The 25,058-nt window shown below is 35.6% G+C and overlaps 1 protein-coding gene across 1 annotated transcript in view; it reads left to right on the forward strand.

The window, feature by feature from the left end:
* RFX6 (regulatory factor X6) overlaps positions 1 to 23,483 on the forward strand; it is a 54,972-nt gene extending 31,489 nt beyond the window's left edge. Inside the window, exons 7-19 of the mRNA XM_029224323.1 lie at positions 3,446 to 3,553; positions 7,050 to 7,127; positions 7,250 to 7,363; positions 9,526 to 9,575; positions 11,935 to 12,094; positions 13,041 to 13,185; positions 14,485 to 14,594; positions 15,548 to 15,665; positions 17,072 to 17,194; positions 17,859 to 18,065; positions 19,176 to 19,688; positions 20,554 to 20,766; positions 23,144 to 23,483. Of these exons, the coding sequence (XP_029080156.1) occupies positions 3,446 to 3,553; positions 7,050 to 7,127; positions 7,250 to 7,363; positions 9,526 to 9,575; positions 11,935 to 12,094; positions 13,041 to 13,185; positions 14,485 to 14,594; positions 15,548 to 15,665; positions 17,072 to 17,194; positions 17,859 to 18,065; positions 19,176 to 19,688; positions 20,554 to 20,766; positions 23,144 to 23,319 (2,115 nt within the window). The 3' untranslated portion in view covers positions 23,320 to 23,483. The remainder of the gene's footprint in view (positions 1 to 3,445; positions 3,554 to 7,049; positions 7,128 to 7,249; positions 7,364 to 9,525; positions 9,576 to 11,934; positions 12,095 to 13,040; positions 13,186 to 14,484; positions 14,595 to 15,547; positions 15,666 to 17,071; positions 17,195 to 17,858; positions 18,066 to 19,175; positions 19,689 to 20,553; positions 20,767 to 23,143) is intronic.
* The last annotated feature ends 1,575 nt before the right edge of the window (positions 23,484 to 25,058 follow it).

Below are 25,058 nucleotides of genomic sequence, written 5' to 3' on the forward strand. Positions count from 1 at the left end.
GTTACAATAATACTAGTTTTATAATTGCCCATGTATTTTCCTTTACTGAGATCTTTATTTTTTTGTACGACTTCAAGCTACTGTCTAGTGTCCTTTCATTTTAACCCATAGGACTCCCTTCAGCATTTCCTGTAGAACAAGACTAGTAGTAACAAACTCACTCAGCTTTTATTTATCTGCAAATGTCTTGATTCCTCCTTCACTTCTGAAAAACAGTTTTGTCATGTATAGGATTTTTGGTTGACAATTTATTTCTCATAGCAGTTGGAATATGTCATTCTGGAATTCAAAGTTTCTGCTGAGAAATCCACTGATAATCTTATTGAGTATCCCTTGTAGGTGATGAGTTACTTCTCTTTTGCTTCTTTCAAGATTCTCTCTTTGTCTTTGTCTTTTGAAAATTTGATTATAATGTGTCTTGCTGTACATCTTTTTGAGTTCATCCTAACTGGACCTTGTTATGCTTCTTGGATGTTTATATTCATGTTTTTCATCAAACTTGGGATGTTTTGAGCCATTATTTTTTCAAATAATCTCTCTGCTCCCCCTCCTTTTCCTCTGGAATTCCCACAATGTGTATGTTGGTCTGCTTGTTAATCTCCCAAGGGTCCCTTAGATTCGGTTTACTTTTCTTACATTTTTTCTTTCTGTTTCTCAGATTCAATAATTTCCATTATCCTTTTTTCAAGTTCTCTGATTCTTTCTTCTGCCTACTCAAATATACCTTTGAATCCCTCTGATAAATTTTTAATTTACGTTATTGTACTTTTCAGCTCTAGAATTTCTTTTTAGATTTTCTATCCCTTTACTGATATTTCAACTTTATTTTAATATTTGTTATTATTTTATACAGTATCTTTTCATTGTATGTTCTTAATATTTGTTTCTTGATTTTAGAAATTCAGTTGACTTTTTCATTGATTTTGTATTCAGCAACGTTGCTGAAAATCTCTCTTGTTAACTGTAACAATTTTTGTGCAGTTTGCTTTAGTTTTCAATGTAATTAACCAACTCAGTTGCAAATAATGCTAGTTTTGTTTCTTCCTTTTCAATATTTAATCTTTCATCACTTTCTTTGGTCTTACTGCTCAGGCTATAACTCATGCAATGTTGAATAAAAGATAGGACAGTAGGGAACTTTATCTTATTCGTGTTTTTTAAGAGAATGTTTATAGTATTTTACCATTGAGGATGATATTTGCTGTGGGTTTTTGATAAATATTTATTGAATGATTAAAGAGTTTTCCTCTGTTTCTAGCATGGATGAGGGGAGAGAGAAAGAGAGAGAGGGAGAGGGAGAAAAAGTAGTGAATGGTAGATGGATTGTAAACAAATGCTTTTTCTGCATCCATTGAGATGGTTATGTAATATATATAATTATCATTTTTTTTCTGTTAATGTGATCAATTTAAACCTAAGGTGGCTATGATCACTCTTATAGATTGCTGGATTTGGTTTGCTAATATTTTGTCTGCTACTGTTTCAAGTATGATATTAAGCAAGATTGGCCTATAATTTTTCTTTCCTTTTCTGTCCTTGTCCAATTCTGGCATAAAAGTTTTTAAATGAATTGGGAAGTGGTTCTTCTTTTTCACTGTATGGAAAAAATCTTTTCAGTTTGAAATGATTTGTTTCCTGAATGTTTGAGAAAATTCATCTGTTAAATCTCCTGGGCCAGTTTTTTTTTTTTCTTTGTAGAAAGATTTTTGATTACTAATTATATTTGTTTCATGGAAATGAGACTATTCTCATATTCCTAACTTTAATACACCATGTACATTATGTATTGTCATTTTTGGTTTCTATTTCTTTGTCTCTCTTTTCCAATCTCACCAAATTATGCTAAATTAAATATGATATTCCAACCAAGAGAAAAGGTATAAGAAAAAGGTGTAAGCTTTCCTAAAGTTAGAATTTAAGTGCATTTTTTAATGTTTATCAAATGTTATTTTCATATTTTGCCATATCACTTCCTTCCAGATTAAATTCTTTATTTTCTTGCATTTTATTATTTTTCCCTATTCATTGACAATACCATTCTTTGTCGGCACAATGATAATTGATGCTCATAAATGACAACCCAAAGCAATTAAAAATCTTTGAAGCATATCTTGAATTAAGACTGATTTAATTTGTATCAACTATGCTATTATCTCAGTTTATGATATTTATGTAGTAGTTCTTTATTAATTTCTTAAAAATTATTTAATCAGATTAATCCTTTTCTATCCATACTTGAAAATAAAGATTAACAAGGCTAAAAACTAAAACCTAACCTGAAAGTAATGAAATTCTACTGCACTTTTAGTATAAAATTTGTGTGAAAGTATATATAAAATCAGTCAATAAGAAATTGGTGTTTAAGGACTCAAAAGTCCCCCCAACTTCTTTCTGATTTATCATGATAATTCCGTAAGAGTCTACAAATGTTGGGAATGATAAGACAGGGTAGGGACCCAATCTACCTATGTAAGTAATAAAGCTTTTGTCTAGTAAACATCTTCAGTATGACAAAGACACACAAAGAAACACAAAAACTCGAGAAGCAAATGTAGGAAAACTATGAGAAAGAATGAAATTTGGTCCTTGCCAGGAACACTTTACTTCCTTTACCATATTCACAATTTTATGCTTTGCAAAACTTTTTACTAGAATCCAATTTGTTAAAGTTTTGTTTGTGGAGAAGGAACAATCAGTTGTGACCTGGGAGACTGATTCACTAAGGCTCTGGTTCTGTCATGAATATGCATTCTCTCTTTCTGTGTGTGTTTCTTGTAGGTACATTAGCACTGCAGTATTATATGTTACTTATTTGTCATTTTTTCTAATTTTCTGAAAACTACCACAGGTATGCTTTCCCCAAAGGCTTCAAAAGAAGAATAAATATCTGAATTTGGCAGGGGGAAGAAGATTGAGATGGGAAAATCCAGAGTACTAGTTTGGGACTCCAATTACAATTTTACCATTAATTATCTCTGAGGTTGGATAAATTAATTAACTTATTATCATCTCATTTATTTAATCCATAAATGATTTGGTAATCCATAAGTAAATTTGGCAATTTCTGATCCTTTCATATTAAAATAATTTCAGTAGTCTAAAAATAGATCTTTCAAAACTTATGTCACTAACAAATGTAAACTTGTGAACTAAAATTAAATTTCTAAAAGTTGTGAAAAATGGCAAGTGTCTAAAACTAAAATCCAAAGTATAAGAAAAATATCCAGACTGTGAAACTATTTATGATTTGGCAACAGTAATTCTGCTGAAATGTCTAATTTATTCAGTTATTTGATCTAATAAACAGTTACCCAAATCTCCTAACTTGTCATGGTTTGCAGGATGAAAAAGAATGAAATTTTGTAAGGTTCTATTTTGTTAGAATTGTATTTTGGAGCCAAACAATTGATAATGATTTATTTCTTTTCATTTTTCTAAATTATAGGGTGGCTTCACTCGTAAATATTCGCTTAGCTCAAAAACTGGAACACTTCTTCCAGAATTCCCCAGTGCTCAACACCTTGTGTACCAAGGATGCATTTCTAAGGACAAGGTATCAATTAAAGATACTTCTCTATTGATTTTCTGATAGGTTGGTTCCATATCTCAATTTACTGGGAATCTCATGGCACTCGCAGGAAATAGAAATCTACATAATTAAACATAATTGACTGATTTATAGGAGGGACAAACATTTACTAACATCGATTAAAGACTTTCCAATTAATTATTTACCATCTCCATGATAGTACATAATCAGAAGGTGGTAAAATAAACCGTAAAGGCTAAAGATTATTTTTATTTAAAACTCAGTATCAAGGAAGAAAATACTAGAATGTGTCTATCACATGCAATTTCTTTAATTATAAGCGTTATATTTTCTATATTTTCTAGTTCTATTTAATTTCAGTAACTGGTCATCAAGCACTTCTCTAGGACAGAATTTGTTCCTAGCACTGAGGGGGAAATGCCTAGATGAATGCAAGGACCCCACTCGAAGATTCCAAAGATTCCTCTCCATTGTAAAACTGTGCTCTGTTGCAAAATTTGTTGAAAATTAAGGTAGAAACAGTTTCATAAAATTCAGTTTATAAATAAACTTTCAGTGCTTATGTAGTAAAGTCTAAAGCTAAATCCTCCTCTATTTCTGAACTTCTAGAGTCATTTGCTGGCTATCTGCTGACTAATAGTAGGATCCATTATTAAATCAGGGCATAAAATTTCTACATTCTTCTTTCAATTAATGTTCATTTTTTATTAGCATTTGAGGAAAACATCTTTCATAGTAAGTTTAAGTCAGTTCATATTTTGAGGTGCAAAGATAGAGGAATATGATTAACAATGTCCACCTGTATTACTTTAGTAATGGGCTTTTGTAGAAACTAGAAATAAAAATGACACATTGATAAAAAGGTCTATTGATAGATAAGTAGAGATGCACAGCAACTTCCAGTGTTCATTCTAATGACAGACTTACTCTCCCAGTTAAGAACAGGCAAAATATAGAAGATAATTCTCAGATGCTGATTCAAGTCTCCTGGAGTATGTCCACTTCCTACTATTCTCCTCTCCCATCACATTCCTCAAGGTTATCACATCATTTTTTTAACCATATAGAAATAATGTGTGATATTATGACTTAAGATTTGAGACACCTCCAGTAGGTGTTAACATGTGGCAACTTGTGGGGGAACTTGTGAAAGTCTGTGGGACCTCGGGGAACACAGTTCTTTGGGGGAGGGTATTGTTGGCTCACCTTTGTGGAGAGGATAGCTTACGTACAAACATATCAAGATGTTTACTGTGTAAATATACCAGGTGAGGAGGGTAGATGGAGACAGTAACAAAGAAAAAAAAAGAGAAGTGAAGAATACATTCCAATAGTTTATTTCAGCTTCTCTGCTAGCTTCCAAGGACTTCCTTACCTGCCAACTTGAAAACTGGTCTGTAGGTCATTTCTCATTCAGTATTCAAGACACTTAAACCCTGGTTTCTAAATTCATTCCCAGTCGTCCCCATCATGAGCTCCAGGGACTAATACTCTTTGTCCCTTGAGGACATCTGGGCCCTGCCTTTTACCTTCTTAGCCAGTAGCCAGGTTCCCCAGGTAAGTTGTCAGTTTAGAAGGATGGGTGGGGCTGAAGCTAAGCACTTTAAGCACCTACTTTCTTGACGAAGGAAGGATGGAGACTTCCTAGGGAGAAGCTGACCCCAGTGCGGGGTGCTGGCTGAAGCTGAGAGGCCTGCTTTCTGCCCCCATCACAGTGTCACTCAGGGCAGTTGCCACCCTTCCCCCACTTGCTCACTGACCTTACTAGAGCTAAGCCTTGCCTCTGCTCCTACTCTCTGTAATGTGGTGTCTATTCTCAGAAAATTGAGCAAAAGTATGTTTATAAAGACTGCAAAGTATGCTACAGTGAAAATTTATTGTCCTAAGACTATGTAAATATTAAATAAAATATCAGTTATAAGATTTAAATTTTTTGATGATTTGTGTATAGGAGAAAAAATTTTGACACAAATAAATGGAAATACTTGTGAAGATAAAAGTTTACTTGTACTTTAGTAGGTCTCAGGGATCAAAGGGTTAATTTTGGACAAGAATTATGAATTCCTTTCTATCTTTCATGCTGTCCTTATCCTCATTTTAGAAATATGTCTTGGCAACCTATCTAAAAATATAAAATCGTTGCTTAAAGTAAAGAGCATGTCTCATTTGCATCAGTGGTGACATGTCCTGCCAGAGGTGTGTAGTCGGCATACCTCCTTGGAAGTAGATTGGTAATCTGCATGTCATCGTTATACAGCTTTGCGCTAAACCACAAAGATATGTGCTGTCGCTGGGCTGCAGGGACAAAGGTTGGAGAGCAAAGAGTAGGGGTAGGACACCCCCGTCATCATGACTACCCTAGATACTATGAAGGTAAAAATAGCTAACAACTGTAAGTTTCTTAACATGAATTATGGATTACTCCAACCACTTTCACGTGTTAACTTATTTAGTCCTCATAACAACCTGACTAGATATTTACTGTTATTATGATCTCCATTTTATAGATGAAGAAATTAAAACACATAAATGTCAAGTAGTTTGCCCAGTATCACGTAGCAGATTAGAGCTAGCATTCAAATCCAGGTATCCTGCAGGAAGAGCTCACACCTCTAACCTCTAAGCCTGTTCCAGTTCCCATAGAACACACAACCTGTAACAGGTAGGAATATTTCTAGCTTATGAAATAAAGATGTTTTGAATATGAATATTGTTAGTTTGCCAGAATATTATCAAGTTCTAATCCATCGCATATTTTAAAATATGTTTAAAACTTTCTATCTCTGTAATACAAACATCAGTGTAACATGGAAATAAAGAATTTTCATAACAGACATTTAATGTTCAAATCTTTTTTGGTCAGCAAGTCATTTGATATTATTACTAATTTTAGGTAATGTGGTAAAGTCTTATACTTCATACCAGGAAAATTGTTCCATGTGCGTCATATCTCATTTAATCTTCTTTAACACCTTATGAGTGATATGTTATTACTACCTTACTTGAAGATATAAAGCTTGGGGTCAGAGACAAAGCAACCCGCGCAAAACAGTGCAGTGGAGCTGACGCTCAGTGTTAGCTGACTCCACAGGAAACCACTGCACCACACTACCCAAGCACCTACTTAATAAAACTGTGTGAAGATTTGATGCATTTTACCATTTTACATTTATTTCTCCAATCAAAGGTAATTTTTTTATTAAGCAGAAAACTACAATGTTGCTTTGGCCCATAGTTTCCTGAACAATCAGCTTTTTCATCATTCTTATCACACTGTCCTGCAGTTGTCCATTTGCTTGCCTTTCTCCCTTCACAAGGCAGTGTGCCCCTTAAAATAAGAATTGTGCCTTTATTTTTGGTTCCTCGGATTGAGCACAATGCTTGGTACATAGCATGAACTTTAAAAATGTGTTTGAATATATGAACAAATGAATGCATGAACAAAATGAAGGCAGCACTGAAAGGGTGCTTTTGTTAAGATTTTTCTTCCTTGAAACAGGTTGATACCCTAATAATGATGTACAAAACTCACTGCCAGTGCATCCTGGACAATGCAATAAACGGAAACTTTGAGGAGGTAAGAGTGACAAAGAATGCTTTGCTGACTATATTATGTAAACGTTCTTGTCCTGTTCTTCATATGAGTTCATGTTAAGGAAAATGTTAATATTAATGTACATACGCTTTGCTCTCAACTAGATCCAGCATTTCTTATTACACTTTTGGCAAGGAATGCCTGATCATCTTCTTCCCCTGCTTGAAAACCCTGTTATCATTGACATTTTCTGTGTTTGTGACTCAATTCTTTATAAGGTAAGCTCCTTAGGATGTCAAACATGAACCATATATTTCTTTAGAAAACATTCCATCTAAATTTTTGCCATATATTTTCAATAAATTTGTTATTCCTGGCTGGAGATACACTATTAATTATTTTTCTGATGAGAAAGCAAGCAGTTTAATAGTGTATATTTAATAGTGAATGTATTTTAATATAAATTTTCATTAAGTAAAACAAAATCAGTTTCTGTTTACAGCTAAGAATGATTCTAAATATGACATACTTCCATAAAAACTTAGTTAATTTTTATGAACTGTTTAAGGTGTTTTCAGAGTAAATAACTTAGTGGCTTTTTCACAGTATCAGTGTTTTGGGGAAAGCAGAATTAAGCACTCTTATGGGACTAATAACTTGAAAAATTTGGAAATCTCTAGCGTTAATGCATTAATGACCAATTCTGTTCTTAAGCCAAATAAGAGTCCCTAAGTGTCTACAGAAGGATCACGAGGATATAGTAAACAGATAGGAGCTTGTTGGCCATCTAGCCCGCCATTCAGCGGGGAAGAGGGTGAAGCTAATTCCCCCAACAGTCTGTTCCCTAGTTAGAGCAGACACAGGTCCAAGCTGAGGAAGAAAACTGTACTGCAATCTGGGTATTTTAAAGTGAGTTTGTCTACATTAACCTCCTAAATTGTCAGAAGGAAAAACAAAAGCTTTCCTTTTAGAACATAATTTGAGTAAGCAAGAAAACCCAAGCTGGAGTCCTGTTAAGTATTTAGGAAGTAAAATCCTTCTAAGTTAGTTGCTGCTGTTTCGTTCTCAACTTTGCAGAGAAGTGAAGCAGAAGCTAGATAAACTCAGTCCAGAAGCAACTTTGCACATCAAGAACTGTAGGTGGGCTTGAACCAGGAGGAGGGAGCCCATATTTCCATCCTCTGTTCCGTTCTTCCTCATCGCAGTATAAGAAAATAGAGTCTCTACCTTTAGTTCAAGCTAAAGCTGAAGAAGGACAAAGGAGAGCAAGGATTGTCTCATTTTTCTGGGTCAAATAAGAATATCATCATTTAGAGAGAAAGGGTTTAGTTTGCACTAACAGATTGTCTGAAGTGTTTAAGACATGAGGAAGTAACCAGAAAGGGGAAAGAAGGTGGTTCTAAGAGTAGGTACAAGAAAAGACCTGGACTCGTGCACACACATTTACCAGCATCAAGGTAAAGCTGTTTTGGACTGTCATTCAACACCTCCAAGAAATATTCTTAAAGCATAACTTCCCCCCCGACAAATGGTCTATTTCTTTGAGTCCAACACAAAAGTCCAGAGTTTAAGTACCGTTATGTGCACAAAGTTTTTCCTCCTCCTGGTGGACCCAGGGAGGCACAGTGAGCACTGTAAATAGAGCAGTGTAATATGAACTTCTGTAAGATCTTCATCCCATCCCTAGAAAGTGGTCAGCTTTTAGTCCATAAACCTGTACATGATTGCCAAGGCCAGTTCATTGGTAACTAGCATACTGGGCATATACAATACTGTCTCTTGTTTTAGTGTTTCATATACACGGACTATATGTGCATTTTGCTGGTAAGCTGCACAGGCCTTTGTAGATGAGTATCTACTCACGTGTTGAAATATCTTTGAAATATCCAAGAGGACCTCTTGGTTCTCTTCTCCAGGCTGGCACACTCAGTTTATGAGCCAGCCTAAGGGATCTGTGCTGTTCATATCCTATCTGGTTCCCCATCTCCTTTATTTATCATAGTTTTGCCTGAGCTGGGATCAGTCAGCACTAATGTTTTCTTTTTTTCTTTTTACTAGTTCTCATCAAGGTCCTACTCACCCTATCACCCACATTTACGGTTCAGTCTAGCCCTTTATTTCCAGTGTTCTTTATGTTCCAATAATTAGCTCTCTGTACCTGCTACATTCGTGTCACCTGCTTAACTAGCACTGCAGTGCTTCTATATACCCCCGCTCCTCTTGCCTTTTACACACACACACACACACACACACACACACACACACACACACACACAGCTTACATATATACATGCATTTTAGAGATAAAAGTATAACTTTCAGAAATGAGTTAACATATTATTCTCTAGAAAGCTAGGAATAAAAAGTAATTGACAAAGAGTAAATGTGTTTCTATAGAAATATTAAGGATTTATGTTAACTCTCTTTTGCTGTGATTAAGGTTCTAACAGATGTACTCATTCCTGCAACAATGCAAGAAATGCCTGAAAGGTAGGTTCAGTCAATAAAATATGATAGTTGCTTGTATAGGGTTTAACCTTATACATTATAGTAAAGCAAAACATTAAGTAGAAATTCATTCATTTACCAATATTATTTTCCTATTCCTGCCCCTTTGTATGAGCTATAAGAGATGTGCCTCAATTTTTATATTCAAACCTCAATGAACAAAATTGATGGAACAATCCTGAAATCCCTTTAATTTGAGAGCTGCTCACGTGAAAAATAAATATTTAAGTGTAGTTGACCTTTAGGTTACTGAGGAAGCTCTTCAATGGAAACTGGCTAGAGGGAGATGAATGGGGATAACTGATGGAAAATAATCACAATAATAAAACTATAAGGAAAATTATTTTATATTCATTATAACTTTGGTCTTAATTGCCAAAATTAGAAAGTAGCATAATGGAATTACCACCTTCTTTTAACAAAGGAATAAGATCTCAAATTGAAATGATGCCTGAAGATTTTTCACAAAGTCTTTTCCTATTGTTCTGATGTGAGAACAATAGGGACTTGAAAAAAAAGCTGATTTTTAAAAAACGAATTCTAGTAATGAAATTTATTTTAGTATTTTGGGGCACAAATACATATAGGGTGAGCATAGTTGGTTCTCAATAAATACATGATGATTGATAAAACAATCTTTATTTTTGATTTACCTTTTCCTCTAGACTGGTTTATTTATTTAAATAATAATTGATATTGGCCTGGTCAATAGTTTCTTTTAATTATTAATACGTTGTCTTTAAACATCTAGCCTGAGCTCTGAATTAGGTACACTTAACACTTCTGTGTCACAGCAAAATGGCTATGCTTACATAGTGACAGGCATTCAGCCGTGTAACTAATAGTAATAATAGCTGACTTTTATTAAACACAGTGTGGGATTTGAGACTTACATAAATTATTTCACTTAGCCTGAGAAGTACTATTTATGTATTTATCTCTTAAGTATGCAAGTAGTTCATATTCATTTAGAAAATGAAAAACATGCATAAATGCATTTAAAAAATCACTCATATAAAATAAAACTAAAAAAATCACTCATTGTCTTACCACATTTTTAATGTCTTAGGTTATTATTGTATCTCACAGACCTTTTTCTAGGAATGTTAAAAATGGAATTATAGTACACATACTATTGCAGTATACTATGAAAATCTTTCCATATCAACAAATATAGATTAGCATTTTTTAAATGATTGATTGCAGAGAAATCCAGCATCTGAAAAATACTATACTTTATTTAACCAATTCCTTATCATTGAACAATTGGATTATTTTAAAACAACTTGTCAGACTATTCTAAAGTAACTGTTATGATCCAAATTCACAAAGAGGAACCTGGGAGTACAAAGAAATTAATTTGCCCAGAGTCACCTGATTTTTAAGAAGCAGAACCTAGATTTTAATTGAGGTCTGTTTAACTCCAAACTCTGCCTAATTTTTTCCTGTACTATGTCACTGCTCCCCAACATATGCCCCATCCTAAATATATTTAGATCTGTTTTGTTGAGATATAATATGTAGATTGTTGATGGATTTATAAATTTTTGTATGTTTTCATAATATATACACAACCAACCTTTGCAATTTTCTAAATGGGGTCCTCTAGTTAGTATGTTTGTAGTAATTTGTTCTACAGTTATATTTGGATTATAAGAATATGTTACTAGAAACAAATATTAAATACCTGAAATGGCATTATGATCCCTATGCGTGTCTCTCAGTAGCCAAAATATGCAAAATCAAGTGCACACTTACCTTTTCCCAGAAATATTTTATAGAAAATGATTGAATTATGAATTAATATTAATAATAAAGTATGTCTTATTGATCACTTTCTGCCTGCCAAGTTTTAACCTGAACACTTTCCATGAATTATTTCATGTAATCCTCATAATAATCCTGTGACATGGATACTATTCTTTCTTTTTTTTTATTTTTATTTTTTTGATGTGGACCATTTTTAAAGTCTTTATTGAACTTGTTACAATATTGCTTCTGTTTTATGTTTTGGTTTTTTGGCCGCAAGGCATGTGGGATCTTAGCTCCCCGACCAGGGATTGAACCCGCAGCCCCTGCACTGGAAGGAGAAGTCTTAACCACTGGACTGCCAGGGAATTCCCTGGATACCATTCTTATTCCTATTAACAGATGAGGAAATTGGACCTTCAGGAGACTGAGTATTTTGACCAAGATGATAAATGGCAGACCTAGGCTGACTTCAGTCATGTTCTTGGAATCAAAGAGTAATAATATACCTCCATTAAACTGCATTTATTTAATGCATTTTGAACTACTTAGCATTTAATAGAGTTTTTTTGTTCTTTGGGGGTTTTTGTAGCTTATTAGCAGACATAAGAAATTTTGCTAAAAATTGGGAACAATGGGTTGTTTCATCCTTGGAAAATTTGCCAGAAGCTCTAACTGACAAGAAAATACCTATTGTGCGAAGATTTGTATCATCTCTGAAACGACAAACATCTTTCTTACATCTTGCACAGGTACGTTGGTAAGCTGAGGGTATTTGAATCACCAAATAAAAAATGAATCAACTGATAGCAAAGACTGGGGAACTTTCAGAGATTGGAGACTAAGTAGACAGCAATTAAATGCAACATGAGAGCCTAGAGTGAATGCTAGAACAGAAAAAGGACATTAGTGGGAAAACTGATGAAATTCGGTAGTTTAGTTTAGTTAGTTTAGTTACTAATATTGTACCAGCGTTACTAGTATTGTACCTGATTTTGATAATATACAATGGTTATGTAAGATGATGACATTAGGAGAAGCTGGATAGAGAGTATGTGAAAATACTCTGCACTACTTTTGCAACTTTTTTGTAAATTTTAAATTATTTCAAAATAGAAAGTAAAAAAAGAAAAAGAAAACCTTTTGAATGAAACGTAAAATGTAAAACTCTTTTTTGCCAGATGAATTCAATTAATAAATGAATCCAATTAATAAAATTAATAGGTTATGGGGAATGAGCCCGTGTGATGTTGTGAAACCCACAACACATTTTAAACTATCTCTAACTTAGTTCTCTTAAATAGGGAGAAAAAAGTAATTCTTAAATTAGAGTTACATGTTTGTATATTGTTAAAATATACTTGCCCTCTCCTCAAATGATCCTTTGCTTTATGAAGGTTTCTAGCCCCCTGAATTTTGAAAGACTAGCTTGGGATAGTTCCAGATAAGAAATTTAACGTTGTGAAATTCTTATTTTATGACCACAGGTAAAAAAAATTATTTTCTTATTCCGAACATAGTTTTCAAACCTTTAACAGAGATGATCATGAATCTCAGCTACTGCTTTTAGTTTTAAAATAAAAAAAGAGTTATTTATGATACTTTTCTCTCAAGGAACTATTTCTCTAGAAGCTAAAATTTTCTTTTGATGGAGGATCAGTGATATAATTTACTGTCTTTTTTACTTTCTTTATGGAGATTGCCAGACCAGCTCTCTTTGACCAGCATGTCGTGAATTCTATGGTATCTGACATTGAAAAGGTTGACTTGAATAGTATTGGATCTCAGGCCCTTCTCACCATTTCGGGCAGCACAGACACTGAATCTGATATCTACACTGAATGTAAGTCTTCTCTTTTTGTTTAGGGCAGGGTCTCCCAACCTCAGCACTATCGATGTCTTGGGCCGGATACCTACCTCTTTGATAGGACAGTGGGGCTGTCCTGTGTATTGAAGGATGTTTAGCAGCATCCCGGGCTGCTATCCCCTACATGCCAGTAGCAGTCTCCTCCGAGTTGTGACAACCAAATATGTTTCCAGACATTCCCAAATGTCCCCTTGGACTACAAAATCATATCTGAGAAACTCTGGTTTAGAGAAATACTTTTAAGTTTAAAAATTGGTCTCTTTTTAAAAACAGTTGTACTTACCGATTGTGAAAAACCTGGAAAATATAGAAAATATTAAGAGAAAAATAAAAGTCATCTATAATCTCATTGCCTAGAAATAATCCATATAGAAAAAACCTGGGAATAATCAAAACAGTTTTGAGTTTTGTGAGTTTTCTTCCATTTTTATATTACACGCATATGCAGTTCCATGCGTTTTGTACTCTTGGCATCATATGGTGTATAATGAACACCAAAATGATATCTCAATGCAATACTGTTTTTCAAAGCTGAAATGCCCTGCTTAGGTTTGGACAATCTGACAGAATTTACCAAGCCAGTACGTGTGGCCAGTTCCATTTCCCAGGGATAACAACCCACTATTTCTCCCATCATTTCTCTCTGAAAACACCAAAAAATGCAGCCTCCTATAGGCTACAGCACACTGCTCTCTGGGGATAGTCTAACCTCAGTCCTGCTTTCTGTTTCTTAACATAAAATTATATTACCCTTTGGGATTCAGTAAACCTCAAACTCTTTAATAAAATGATAATCCTTAACTGCCCCTTTAACGTTTACATGATAAAAGATTATTTATTTAAGTGGCTCAATTCTGCAGGGCAGAATTTAATTTTTGCTAAAGATAAAGTATATTTCAGAAAGCAGGAAATCAACAAGTCTAGCTTAGTTCAGTCATTACGTTTCAACTAATCTGTTGCATTTAATGAAAGCATTGTATTCAAAATGAATAATCATCTCTACTGACAACAATTCTTCCCTAGTATATAAACCTGCATTTTAATATATACCAAAACATATACACTTCTGATTAAAATTTTGAAGAGTAAAGAACTAAGGAATTTTTGTTAGTTTCCAGGATATGAAAATAACTTCTTTAACATATTTAATTTAATCTACCTGTCTTGCCCTTTTATTCTATAAAATTATTAATGATTTCTACTTTTAGGTTTCCTCTTGGGTTCAAAGTAGTGTGCAATATTCTGCTTTTTTTTTTTTTCCTTTTTACATGGTAGATGACTCTATCACAGTGTTCCAAGAACTGAAAGATCTCCTTAAGAAGAATGCCACTGTGGAGGCTTTTATTGAATGGTTGGATACTGTGGTAGAGCAGAGAGTTATTAAGGTATTTTTCAATGACATATTCAGAAAATAAAATTTTGTTAATAGTAAATGCTAAACTGGCTGTAATTTCTTGAATCGTGGGGGATGGTGATAGGCTGTGTGTAATAATACTTTGAAAAGCTTTTGAAACCCTAGCAATAAGGGAAGTCAAATATCAAGATTAGAAATATGGCAGATTTGAGAGCACTGGGCACAGTTGCAATTCTATTTGTCGTTTTTTGACAGACTACAAGACACTATTCCTTCCCTATCAGTCAATAAGTTTACAGCTGTGTAACATCAGTAGTGAAAGATAAGCTTAGAAACTGGAAAGAGCTGGCCCTTTTCTTAAAAAGCACGTTTTCACAAAAGCTGACAGAAGATATGGTTTTAAGTATTTGCATTTTTTAATTCCAGGAGCTCAGTATTATGTGTTTTCATGTGGTTTCTTCAACTCTTTCAGTTAACCTTCAAGTCATCCATCATGAAACAAGGCCATAAGAACAAATATATCCATCACCAGTTGGTGTTAGCCATTCCATATCAAGGAAACTAGTTATAGTGTAGGGACTTTTTTCTCCTGGAAGGAAAACAGATTATCATTCAGGACCAGAGAAGTCAGAGTTAATCATTCACAGAAATATATAACCCTTCCTTCACACTTCACCTTCTGCTTTTTTTAAAGCTCTGTCAAAGGAAAATTAAGAGAGAAAATATTTTGTAAATTATTTCATTTCGTTGTCCAATTTACTAGGTAACAAAACCATATAGAATAAAGACCTATTAACCTGAAAAATGATGGCAAAGCCAGATGAAAATTAAAATCCCTAGACACATCATTTTATTTGATAAAATAAATGGCATGCCCTGTCAATCTGTCCATTTGTCAGTTTTTCTACCTCTTGATCTTACGTAGGAAGCATGTAATAATGAAATGACAGATTCTATAGTTTCATTTTGTTCCTTTACTTTTAGACCAGCAAACAAAATGGAAGATCATTAAAGAAGAGGGCTCAAGACTTTCTGCTGAAGTGGAGCTTTTTTGGTGCTCGAGTAATGCATAATCTCACCTTGAACAATGCATCTAGCTTTGGTATCTTATGCGCTTTATAAAACTCTTCTTAGATGAATTACATCATTCATTCCTCAGTCACATTTCCTATCAATTTTTAAGCATGTGGCACTGTCATTTCTCAAATTGGACTCTTGAGCCAGTAGAGAATGGTCGGTTTTAGCCTGGGTTTTGTAGTCAGACCACTTGCAGAGTTAAATCCTAACACTGCTTCTCTTTGGCTTGGCTTAACCCAAGTTAGGCTGCTCATTGTAGAAATGGGAGAATATTTCTTTCATTGGGTTATGTAGGCACTTGAGTGACGTGATATGTATAAAAATACAGTGCTTAGATAAATTTTCTTTGTTAAACAAGCAAATAAACAATAATTAATACATTATTTTCCAAAACCGCTATTCATTGAAATATGGCAAATGTTTGCATCTTTTCCAGGAACCTACCCTCATAGTTGTATTCCAAGCATCAAAGACCAGCTTAGAAGACATGCTGTCATATGTTTTTGAACCATCTATCCTGACCTATACAACTTATGAAAAAATTGAGTCGTTAACTTTTTCAAAAATTGAATACCTTCTTTTTCCTAAAATTTCTGAGATTCTTAGTTTGTAGTTATAATGCTATCTCCTGGACAGCACCTCCACATTTAGTAGTTGCATTTTGAGAAATCCTTGCATTATAAAATAGGTTACAGTTAACTAAATTGGTTCATTTAATTTTTAACAGAATTAGATAAAATCAGTGAACTTGTATTGAGGGATGAACAAAATATATTGTCTATTATTTGAAATATGTTGCTTATATTTAAGGTTTCTTGAATTATACAATATTTAAACCTGACCTTATTATGAAAAAAGACTTTTGTTGGAAAATCTGTTGAACAGTTAAAAGAAGTTTAAGGTTTTCCAGGACATCTTCCACATGAAAATTACTTTTCTCCTTTTTTTTCAAATGAAAGAGCATTTTGTTTCAGGCTAGAAAGACATCTTCTTACTTGATACTTTTTTCAGACCATGTTGGCTATTGTCTAATTATTTAGTACAAAGTAAACAGAAATAGAGCAGAGTAGAGCTCATTCTCCCCAGGTTAAAGCTTATCACACTCCAATGTGTGCCCTCTTAAAGCATAAAGCATGTCTCACTTTCATCCGAATTTTCCTTTGATGTAATTAGTGGCCAAAGAGCTGGCAGGACAGTACACACAGTGAGCTGGGCAGGCGGTACACAAAAAGATTAGAGACCCAAGTTAAGCATGTTGGTCTTAGCAGGTCATTTAAAGTCCAACAAGTATTTGTTTATTTCAGTTGCTCCTTGTAAAGTGTTGCGAGATGGTCACAAAGATAACTTGACTTCTCTCTTTCTCTTTCCTTCTCTTTCTCTCCCTCATTTCATCTCACAATGCCCTCTCCCCATTCCCTATCCATAAACAAGGTTCTTTCCATTTGATCCGAATGCTTCTTGATGAATACATTCTGCTGGCCATGGAGACCCAGTTTAATAATGACAAAGAGCAGGAGTTACAGAATTTACTGGACAAGTATATGAAGAATTCAGGTGATTTAAAATGTATATCTTGTTTTGCATATGTCTTTGTTGAAACCTAAGTTCAAGAATTTGTAAGCACACATGTTAAATGGATTTATAGCAGTCTCAGATTTTACCCCCAAAATGTCACTACTAACACAGGATACTAACACTAAGAGAGCCCTATTTTTTCTTTCCTCCATTGGTATATAGAGTAGTCAAGGTACTTTACTGGAAACTCTGAAGAATACAAATCAATATTCTTAACTTCTGAGAACTCAGATAAAGTTGGAGAAGTGACAATAATACAAAAATAACTAGAATTTAAGACAGCACATGTGGTATACCACCTTATAAATGGCATAGAGATGAGTTCTATAGGAATTTAAAGAAGGAGGGACACAATATATTTGGGATGTGATGACTTGCATTTTGAAGGCTGTTCACTACAGAGTGGATTATTTAGTGCCCTGAAGAACACACCTACATGCACAAATATACAGTTAACAAAAACCAGCACCACTGCCGACACCAAAGATCTGCCAGTCTTATTTCCCATGGAAAACACTTCTCAGGAATTTCCAGATTTATGACACAACCCTAGAACATTTTCAGTTTTTTTTTTTTAACTTGGGCTTATCCACTAGGAATGTGGCAATGATATTAGCTTTCCTATTTAAAAAAATCTTTCCAGATGCAAGTAAAGCTGCCTTCACTGCTTCTCCGAGTTCATGCTTTCTGGCCAACCGTAATAAAGGGAGCACTGTTCCCAGCGATACCGTGAAGAATGAAAGCCATGTGGAAACAACCTATCTTCCTCTATCATCCAGTCAACCTGGAGGCTTAACCTCTGCTCTGCACCCATTCCCTGCTGGGAACACAGACAACATGCCGCTCACTGGTAGGCTATGAAACAACCAAGAAAACCTCATAGGCTTCAATATGTCTCACAGGAAACTATTCCTTTGTTTTCTTAAAGCTGGTAAACTCCAGGCATTTCAAGAATAAAAAGGCTTATCTTCACTGACTTATAACAAAGCTTTATAATATTTTTGTGATTTTCAACATTTGTCATTCACATTTTTATCAATATCATTTTTAAGATAGGTATCACATTTTAACATACTCTCTTAGTCATCTCAGAGGTCCCAATAATTGGTTATTTTCATTTAGTGGAAGAAAAAAATAGATTAGGTGTTCACAAAATCATTAAAATGCTTTGAAAGTCAAAAAATATGAGCTTCTTATTTATTTTTGGATTTCGAGGAGACTTTATTTCTCCTCCATTAAAAAGTAGATTCAGCTATTTTAGGATAACCATTACAATAATTTTCCTCTTTGGTCTAGGGTCCCATTTCTGTCAATCTGAATGTTTATGGCTTAAACCAGCTACTAGATAATACTTTAAGTCTGCTTATTGCCTTATGTCTTCTTTGAAATCCTTCTATATACCTTACTTCATTGGACACACAGAATTTTAAACCTGGAATGGGTAGTTTAGGGGCGTAATTCCACTAATGGAAAATTGGAGACCCAGGGATTTGGTGGCTTTCATAACTCATTGCTCATCGGTGGGGTTTGTATGAAGTTTTGAATTGACTGCTTTGAAGCCATGGTCATTTTGACATTATTGCCCTTTTCTTTTACCCTAAACTTGAAACCATTTAGCCTTCAGCTTGTTTTTTAATTACAGAGAAATGTGAACAGCAGACCCCTTGCCCTTCCCAAGCTTGATCTCTAATCATCTTTATACCCACGGAAGGATGAAGCCATCCCAAGCTTTCCTCCATAGTCACTAACTCCAAAAGTTGCCGCTGTTGTGAAATACACTGTTGTGATGCTGTTTTTTAAACCTAGAGTTTTATACGTCCCTAGTCCCGTTATTTTTGGAGGTTAGAAATGAACTAAGTTGGAAAAAAGGTATAGTAATAAATCATGCATAATTTTGAAAGATGTGAAGCCATCTGTTTTTAATTCGCCACTAGTGAATGCTCTGGTAACTTTTTTCCAGGTCCAATGGAGCTTTCCCAGAGCTCTGGTCATATGATGACACCATCCATTTCTCCAGCCATGGCAAGCCGAGGAAGCGTCATTAATCAGGGGCCAATGGCAGGGAGACCCCCAAGTGTGGGCCCAGTACTGTCAGCCCCTTCACACTGCTCAGCGTACTCAGAGCCTGTTTATCCTACTCTCCCGCAAGCCAACCATGACTTTTATGGGACCAACTCTAACTATCAGACTGTGTTTAGGGCACAGCCTCACACCCCTTCAGGACTCTATCCTCATCGCCCCGAGCACAGTCGATGCATGGTCTGGAGTGAACAGCAGCTTTCTAGAGACTTCTTCAGTGGCAGCTGTGCTGGGTCCCCATATAATTCTCGGCCACCTTCCAGCTATGGACCATCCCCACATGGCCAAGATTCACACAGTATGCAGTTTTTAAATACAGGAAGCTTCAATTTCCTGAGCAACGCAGGAGCTACCAGCTGCCAAGGAGCAACGTTGCCTCCTAATTCACCTAATGGTATTGAAATTGTTTAACAATTTTTCCTGGCTTTTGAGTTGGCAGTAAGGCAAAATCAGACATTGAGTTCTACCTCCGGTGAACAGCATGTCATCCCATGTAGAGCTTTCTCAAAATCATGGAATCTTAGATCTTTGGAGCCAATTTCTGCCACATACAAACATATCCCTAATTCTTGGGACTTTATTAAAGTTGCCCTTCTAAATGTCCTGCATGATGCAAAAATATTACGTCAAACCATATGTTTGAGACCAACCTTAATAGCCTAAAAGAAGAATGTTCTGTCCTTTGAAAATTTAGTGAATAATGTTTCTTCTGGAGAGCTAGCAGCAGATCTTAAGGATTAGGACCCAAACAGTGTCTCCTGTTGAAGTACCTTGAGGTTACTGAGTTGGAAAAATCTGTGGACTTAGTCAGCCACCAAAGTAATCTCTGTGTAGAGGCTGCTCTGATGCTCCTCTCCTCAGTGTAGGCCAGTCCTTCTCCCAGAAACATGAATCTGTAAATAAAATTGGTATTTGACAAGTAATCTTTGTGAGAGGCTGACAGTGCCTTTTTTTTTTCTTCATAAGCACTGTAAGATCTTGTTAATTTAAATAAGGGAAATATGAGAGAGGTGTTGTCTTACATCTCAAACTTGATAATACGATAATGCCTATGTATTTTTTAAAACAAAAAACAACATAATGAACCATATCCATATATAAGCACAAATCCAACCATATTGTAAATGTAGATGTAAATGTAATATTTACAGTGTGATATCTCTAGGGCTCTATCCTATTACCTTGTCCTTTTTCTTTTATCTTCCTGGAACATTACTTGTAATAAGTTAACTCTACATTCTCAACATTTTCTGTTGTAGGGTACTATGGAAGCAATGTAAACTACCCAGAGTCTCACAGACTTGGATCGATGGTGAATCAACATGTTTCTGTCATCAGCAGTGTTCGCTCCCTGCCTCCCTATGGTGACATCCATGATCCACTCAACATCTTAGATGATGGTAGTAGAAAGCAGACCAGCTCGTTTTATGCAGACACACCACCTGCAGTTGCATGTCGAACTCCTGTAGTAGGTAAATTATATTAACATTTCTTGAAAACGTTCTTTAAAAGTTGTTAACCTCAGCTATGCAGTGTTAACTGGGCACTCACGTTCCCACAGTTGGTTTATCACTTCGGATCTGAAGTTATTTTTCTGAATCTGTTAGTAAAAGCCTTGCCATTTCTCTATATACATGTCACCATGCAACCTACTGCTAGATCTGGTATTCTTTCCAAAACAAATCTCTGGAATCTATTATGTATGCAAAAAATTCATGTAACCTGTCAAATGCAGTCCAAAAATCTGTTAAGTTTTACAAGGGCAATAATGATATCTTTTTCTCACTTTCTCTTTTTCACTGTTGGAAGCAGGGCCAGTGCCAAGAGCTGTCTTTGGACCCCATAATCTCCATCAGAATCCTAAAACCACTCCAAGTTTTAAAAAATGGTGACTTGTAATGAAGGTTACTATAACTTTCTCAGTTGTATGTAAAATGTGATTAGATACCTCTGTAGAAAATGTTCCTTTCTTATTCTATAACATACATTTTAAGTAAAAATGAACAAAACTGTATGTTTGCCATGAAGTCCCCTAGCTTCTTATTCCAGCCAGGTTGCTGTCCCTAAGAAAATACGGCAACTTGTACTAGATGCATCACCGACACCCAGCAAAGAGTCTGCCACATAGTAGGAACTCATTACATCACTGAGGTGAAAAAAGGGGCAGAAACAAATGCATAGATTTAGTTTCTAAACCTGCTACTAAGGTATCACAGGGCGAGTATTATATCCACGTAAGTATCAAGGTGGAGTGTTAATGTTTAAATGAGATGATTGAAATCTTCCAATGGAACTGATTTCAGATTAGCATAAGTAGAGGGCATTGACACCCAAACAGAGCATAAGGGAAAATGAAATAAATTGCATCTCTCCTCACTCAGTGTGTTTTTCCAATAATTCAATAGGAAGCACTTCTTCCCTTCCTATGACCATCACAGCCGCTCGCTGAGCAGAGTCTGCTATCATCATATGCTATCTGCAGATGGTCATGGCTTCTGGGTTACTCTAATGAAGCAGAAAATTCCACTTCAGGAAGTTTCCTCACTGTGAGACTGAAATGTACAGAGTTGCTATTGTTACTATTAGTTCTGTTTACTTGTAGTGATAGTGGATGCTTTGATGAAACATAGTTTGGGTGTAGGACAGGTTCTAAGCTTTAGTTGTCAGAGCTGGCTTACAAGTAAATTGCAAAGAGGGCTTCAGCGTGAAAAGAGGGAATAGAGTAAGTGAATGAGTGGCACAAGGGGGGTTAGGACCTATAATTATATTTCCTTAATTATAAAGCCTGGTTTTTAGTGACAGAGATGACGGTACTTAGAAAAAGAAGAAAAACAGCACTGAGAAGGCAGGAACCAAAAATGCAGGAAAGGTAGTGCTAGCGAGCCAGTTAGTAAAAAGTTTTGAGAACCTACTATTATGTGCCGAACCTCATTTTAGGTGTGAGGTTATCGTGGTAATCAGGTCAGAGTTCCTGCCTGTAAGAAGTTTACATTCCAGTAGAAAGAGATAAGGCAATGAAAATATAAGCAAATGCATTAAAAAAATAATTTCAGTTACTCTCAAGTCAATTAAATAGGGTAAAATGACAAATAGTAATGGAGGAGCTGCTTTAGGTAAGGTAGCTCGGAAAGGATTCCTGAGGCAGAAATATTTGAGTTGCAAGTTGAGTGATAAGGAGGCAATGATGTGAAGATTTGATGATGGAGTTCCAGGCAGAAGAAATGGCAAGTTGCGTAGTTTTTGAAATGGGAACATTTTGGGAAAATTCAATGGGCAGAAAGAAGGCTCGTGTGTTTTGAGTACAGTGTATGAAGAAAGGGGAGTAAAATAAATCAGAAGGCAGAGACCAATTCATCTAGGGTGGTATGAACCACGGCAAGGAGCTTGGATTTTGTTCTAAAAGTAATGGGAAGTCGTTGTAGCATTTGAGAAGAGGGACGATTTAATACACACATCAGCAAGATTATCCTGGCTGCTCTCTGCAGGGTGAGGGTCATGAGACTAGTTAGGAGGCTGCTGTGTTGGTCCAGGTAAGAGAAGATGGTGGTTTGAACTACAGTTGTGGAGGTGCAGCTGGAAAAAGGACGTAGACTGGGGATATAGTTTGGTGATACAGTTGTCTGAATTTATGTTTGAAATTGAATTTTCTTTGTGAAATGTGTTGAAGGAAAATTTGTGGGAGAATAGCGGGGGGAAATGGAAGAAAAGATGAGCATTTGCTCTGAGAAACCATACACACTCAAATTTAGTACAGATATATGTGCTCAATGCACAAGTTGTAAAGTGAGTGGCACAGAAAAAAGAAAATGTCAGTCAATTTTCAATTGCTGATGATATTTTCCCTTACAGCATCCAGCTTGCAAACCCCAATTCCTTCCTCCTCATCCCAGTGTATGTATGGAACTTCCAATCAATATCCAGCTCAAGAAACCCTGGACTCCCATGGAGCAAATGGTAGAGAAATGGCATCCTCTCTACCACCAATCAACACTGTGTTCATGGGAACAGCAGCTGGAGGCACTTAAACCAGCACTGTCGGGTAGGGGTTGAAACTTGAAAAGTCTGTAGCGCTCACATGCTATCTACTCAGACAGCTGTCAGAGAAAGAAAATGGAATATCCAGTGGCACGGTATCGTTTTTCAGGTCACCGGTGTAAAACTATGGACAACACCATAGTGAATGGTAATATTCGCAGAGTTTGCCTCGCACACAAGTTGTTTAGAATGTGGTCCCGTTATTAATCATAGTTTCAAACATTATCAAATGGAACCAGTGGAGCTTTGAAGATGCAGACATTTCAACTCTAAAGATTTAATATTTCACTTCTTAATTTATTGAAAATCTGTGTGCTGTTTCACTTTTGGTTTTTAAAAAAGAGAAACATTTATTTAATGCTTTTAAAATACTTTTAATTTATTAGGATCTCAGAATCATTGTTTACTATCCCTTATTTGACAAAAAGTCAAATGTGTATGGCTACCTCCTATGGAAATGTTTACAAGATCAACGCTTAATTCAATTCAGCCTCGACCAAAGTTGCTTGACTTTCAGTTTCTGTGCATTAGTATGATGATTTCTGTTACATAGCAGTGTTCCAATTCTATGTAACTGAATGGAGATTAAAAATGCTTTCCTTCTTTATTTAAAAAAGATAGGAAGAAATAAAGTATGGAAATATTTTTAAAGGCTTGGTTGTTCTCAGGGCTGGTTCTGTTTCTAAAGAATCCTGAGGGGCTTCCCTGGTGGCACAGTGGTTGACAGTCTGCCTGCCGATGCAGGGGACACGGGTTCGTGCTCCAGTCCGGGAGGATCCCACGTGCCGCGGAGCGGCTGGGCCCGTGAGCCATGGCCGCTGAGCCTGCGCGTCCGGAGCCTGTGCTCCGCAACGAGAGAGGCTACAGCGGTGAGAGGCCCGCGCACTGCCAAAAAAAAAAAAGAATCCTGGGGATTTGCAGGCAAAGCTCCTTTGTATATCAAATTAAAGAGTAAAGTTGGTTGGTCAAAACAATAATTCTAGAACATTTGCATAACAGATCCATGCATATAAATACAAAGAAATTGTGACTTGTAGACTGCTTGAACTTCTGCAGATGTGGAAGCAGTCTTTAATCGAGAACTTTGCTTAGAAACTGAGAGTGAATGAGTGTTCAAGGGTCATCTGGATGCAAAAACAAACTCAGAAGTGAAAGATTCATTACATATAAACTAATACAATTTGATACACCATTTATCTAGCTCTGTTTCTTTTTCATATGTCTTAACTGAAAGGTCTGTTGTTAAGACTCATGGCCTATAATGGGAAACTTCCATTAACTTTACAGGTTTCTCCTTTAGTCTTATGACAGGTCTTCTATTACTTGTATTAAGGATTGGGTTATACTGTAAGCCCCGGGTACATTATAAAAGGATCTGTAAGCCCCAAACACCCATTTTACATCATGATGTAATTTGGTAGAGACAAACTGTGGAATTGTTATTCAGCAAGCAATAAACAATTATCTGTGGACTTGTTGGAGTGTTGCTGCCATTTGCTCAGTAGTATGTAGTTTATGAGCTAATGAATTAGCAGAAATATTTTGCAACAATAACAAATCATGAGTAATAGAAAACTAAGTGTTCTATTCTTTGCTATGGTGATATCATAAGAGTGCAAAGGAAATGAAATTAATAAGGGCTTGGACTGAAGAAGAAAACAAAACAGCTTTAAGAAGTGATTGGGGGGCTTCCCTGGTAGCGCAGTGGTTGAGAGTCCGCCTGCCGATT

The sequence above is a fragment of the Monodon monoceros genome, unplaced genomic scaffold (genome assembly GCF_005190385.1).
Source record: "Monodon monoceros isolate NGI ecotype Baffin Bay Population unplaced genomic scaffold, NGI_Narwhal_1 Super_Scaffold_15, whole genome shotgun sequence".
Classification (NCBI taxonomy): domain Eukaryota; kingdom Metazoa; phylum Chordata; class Mammalia; order Artiodactyla; family Monodontidae; genus Monodon; species Monodon monoceros.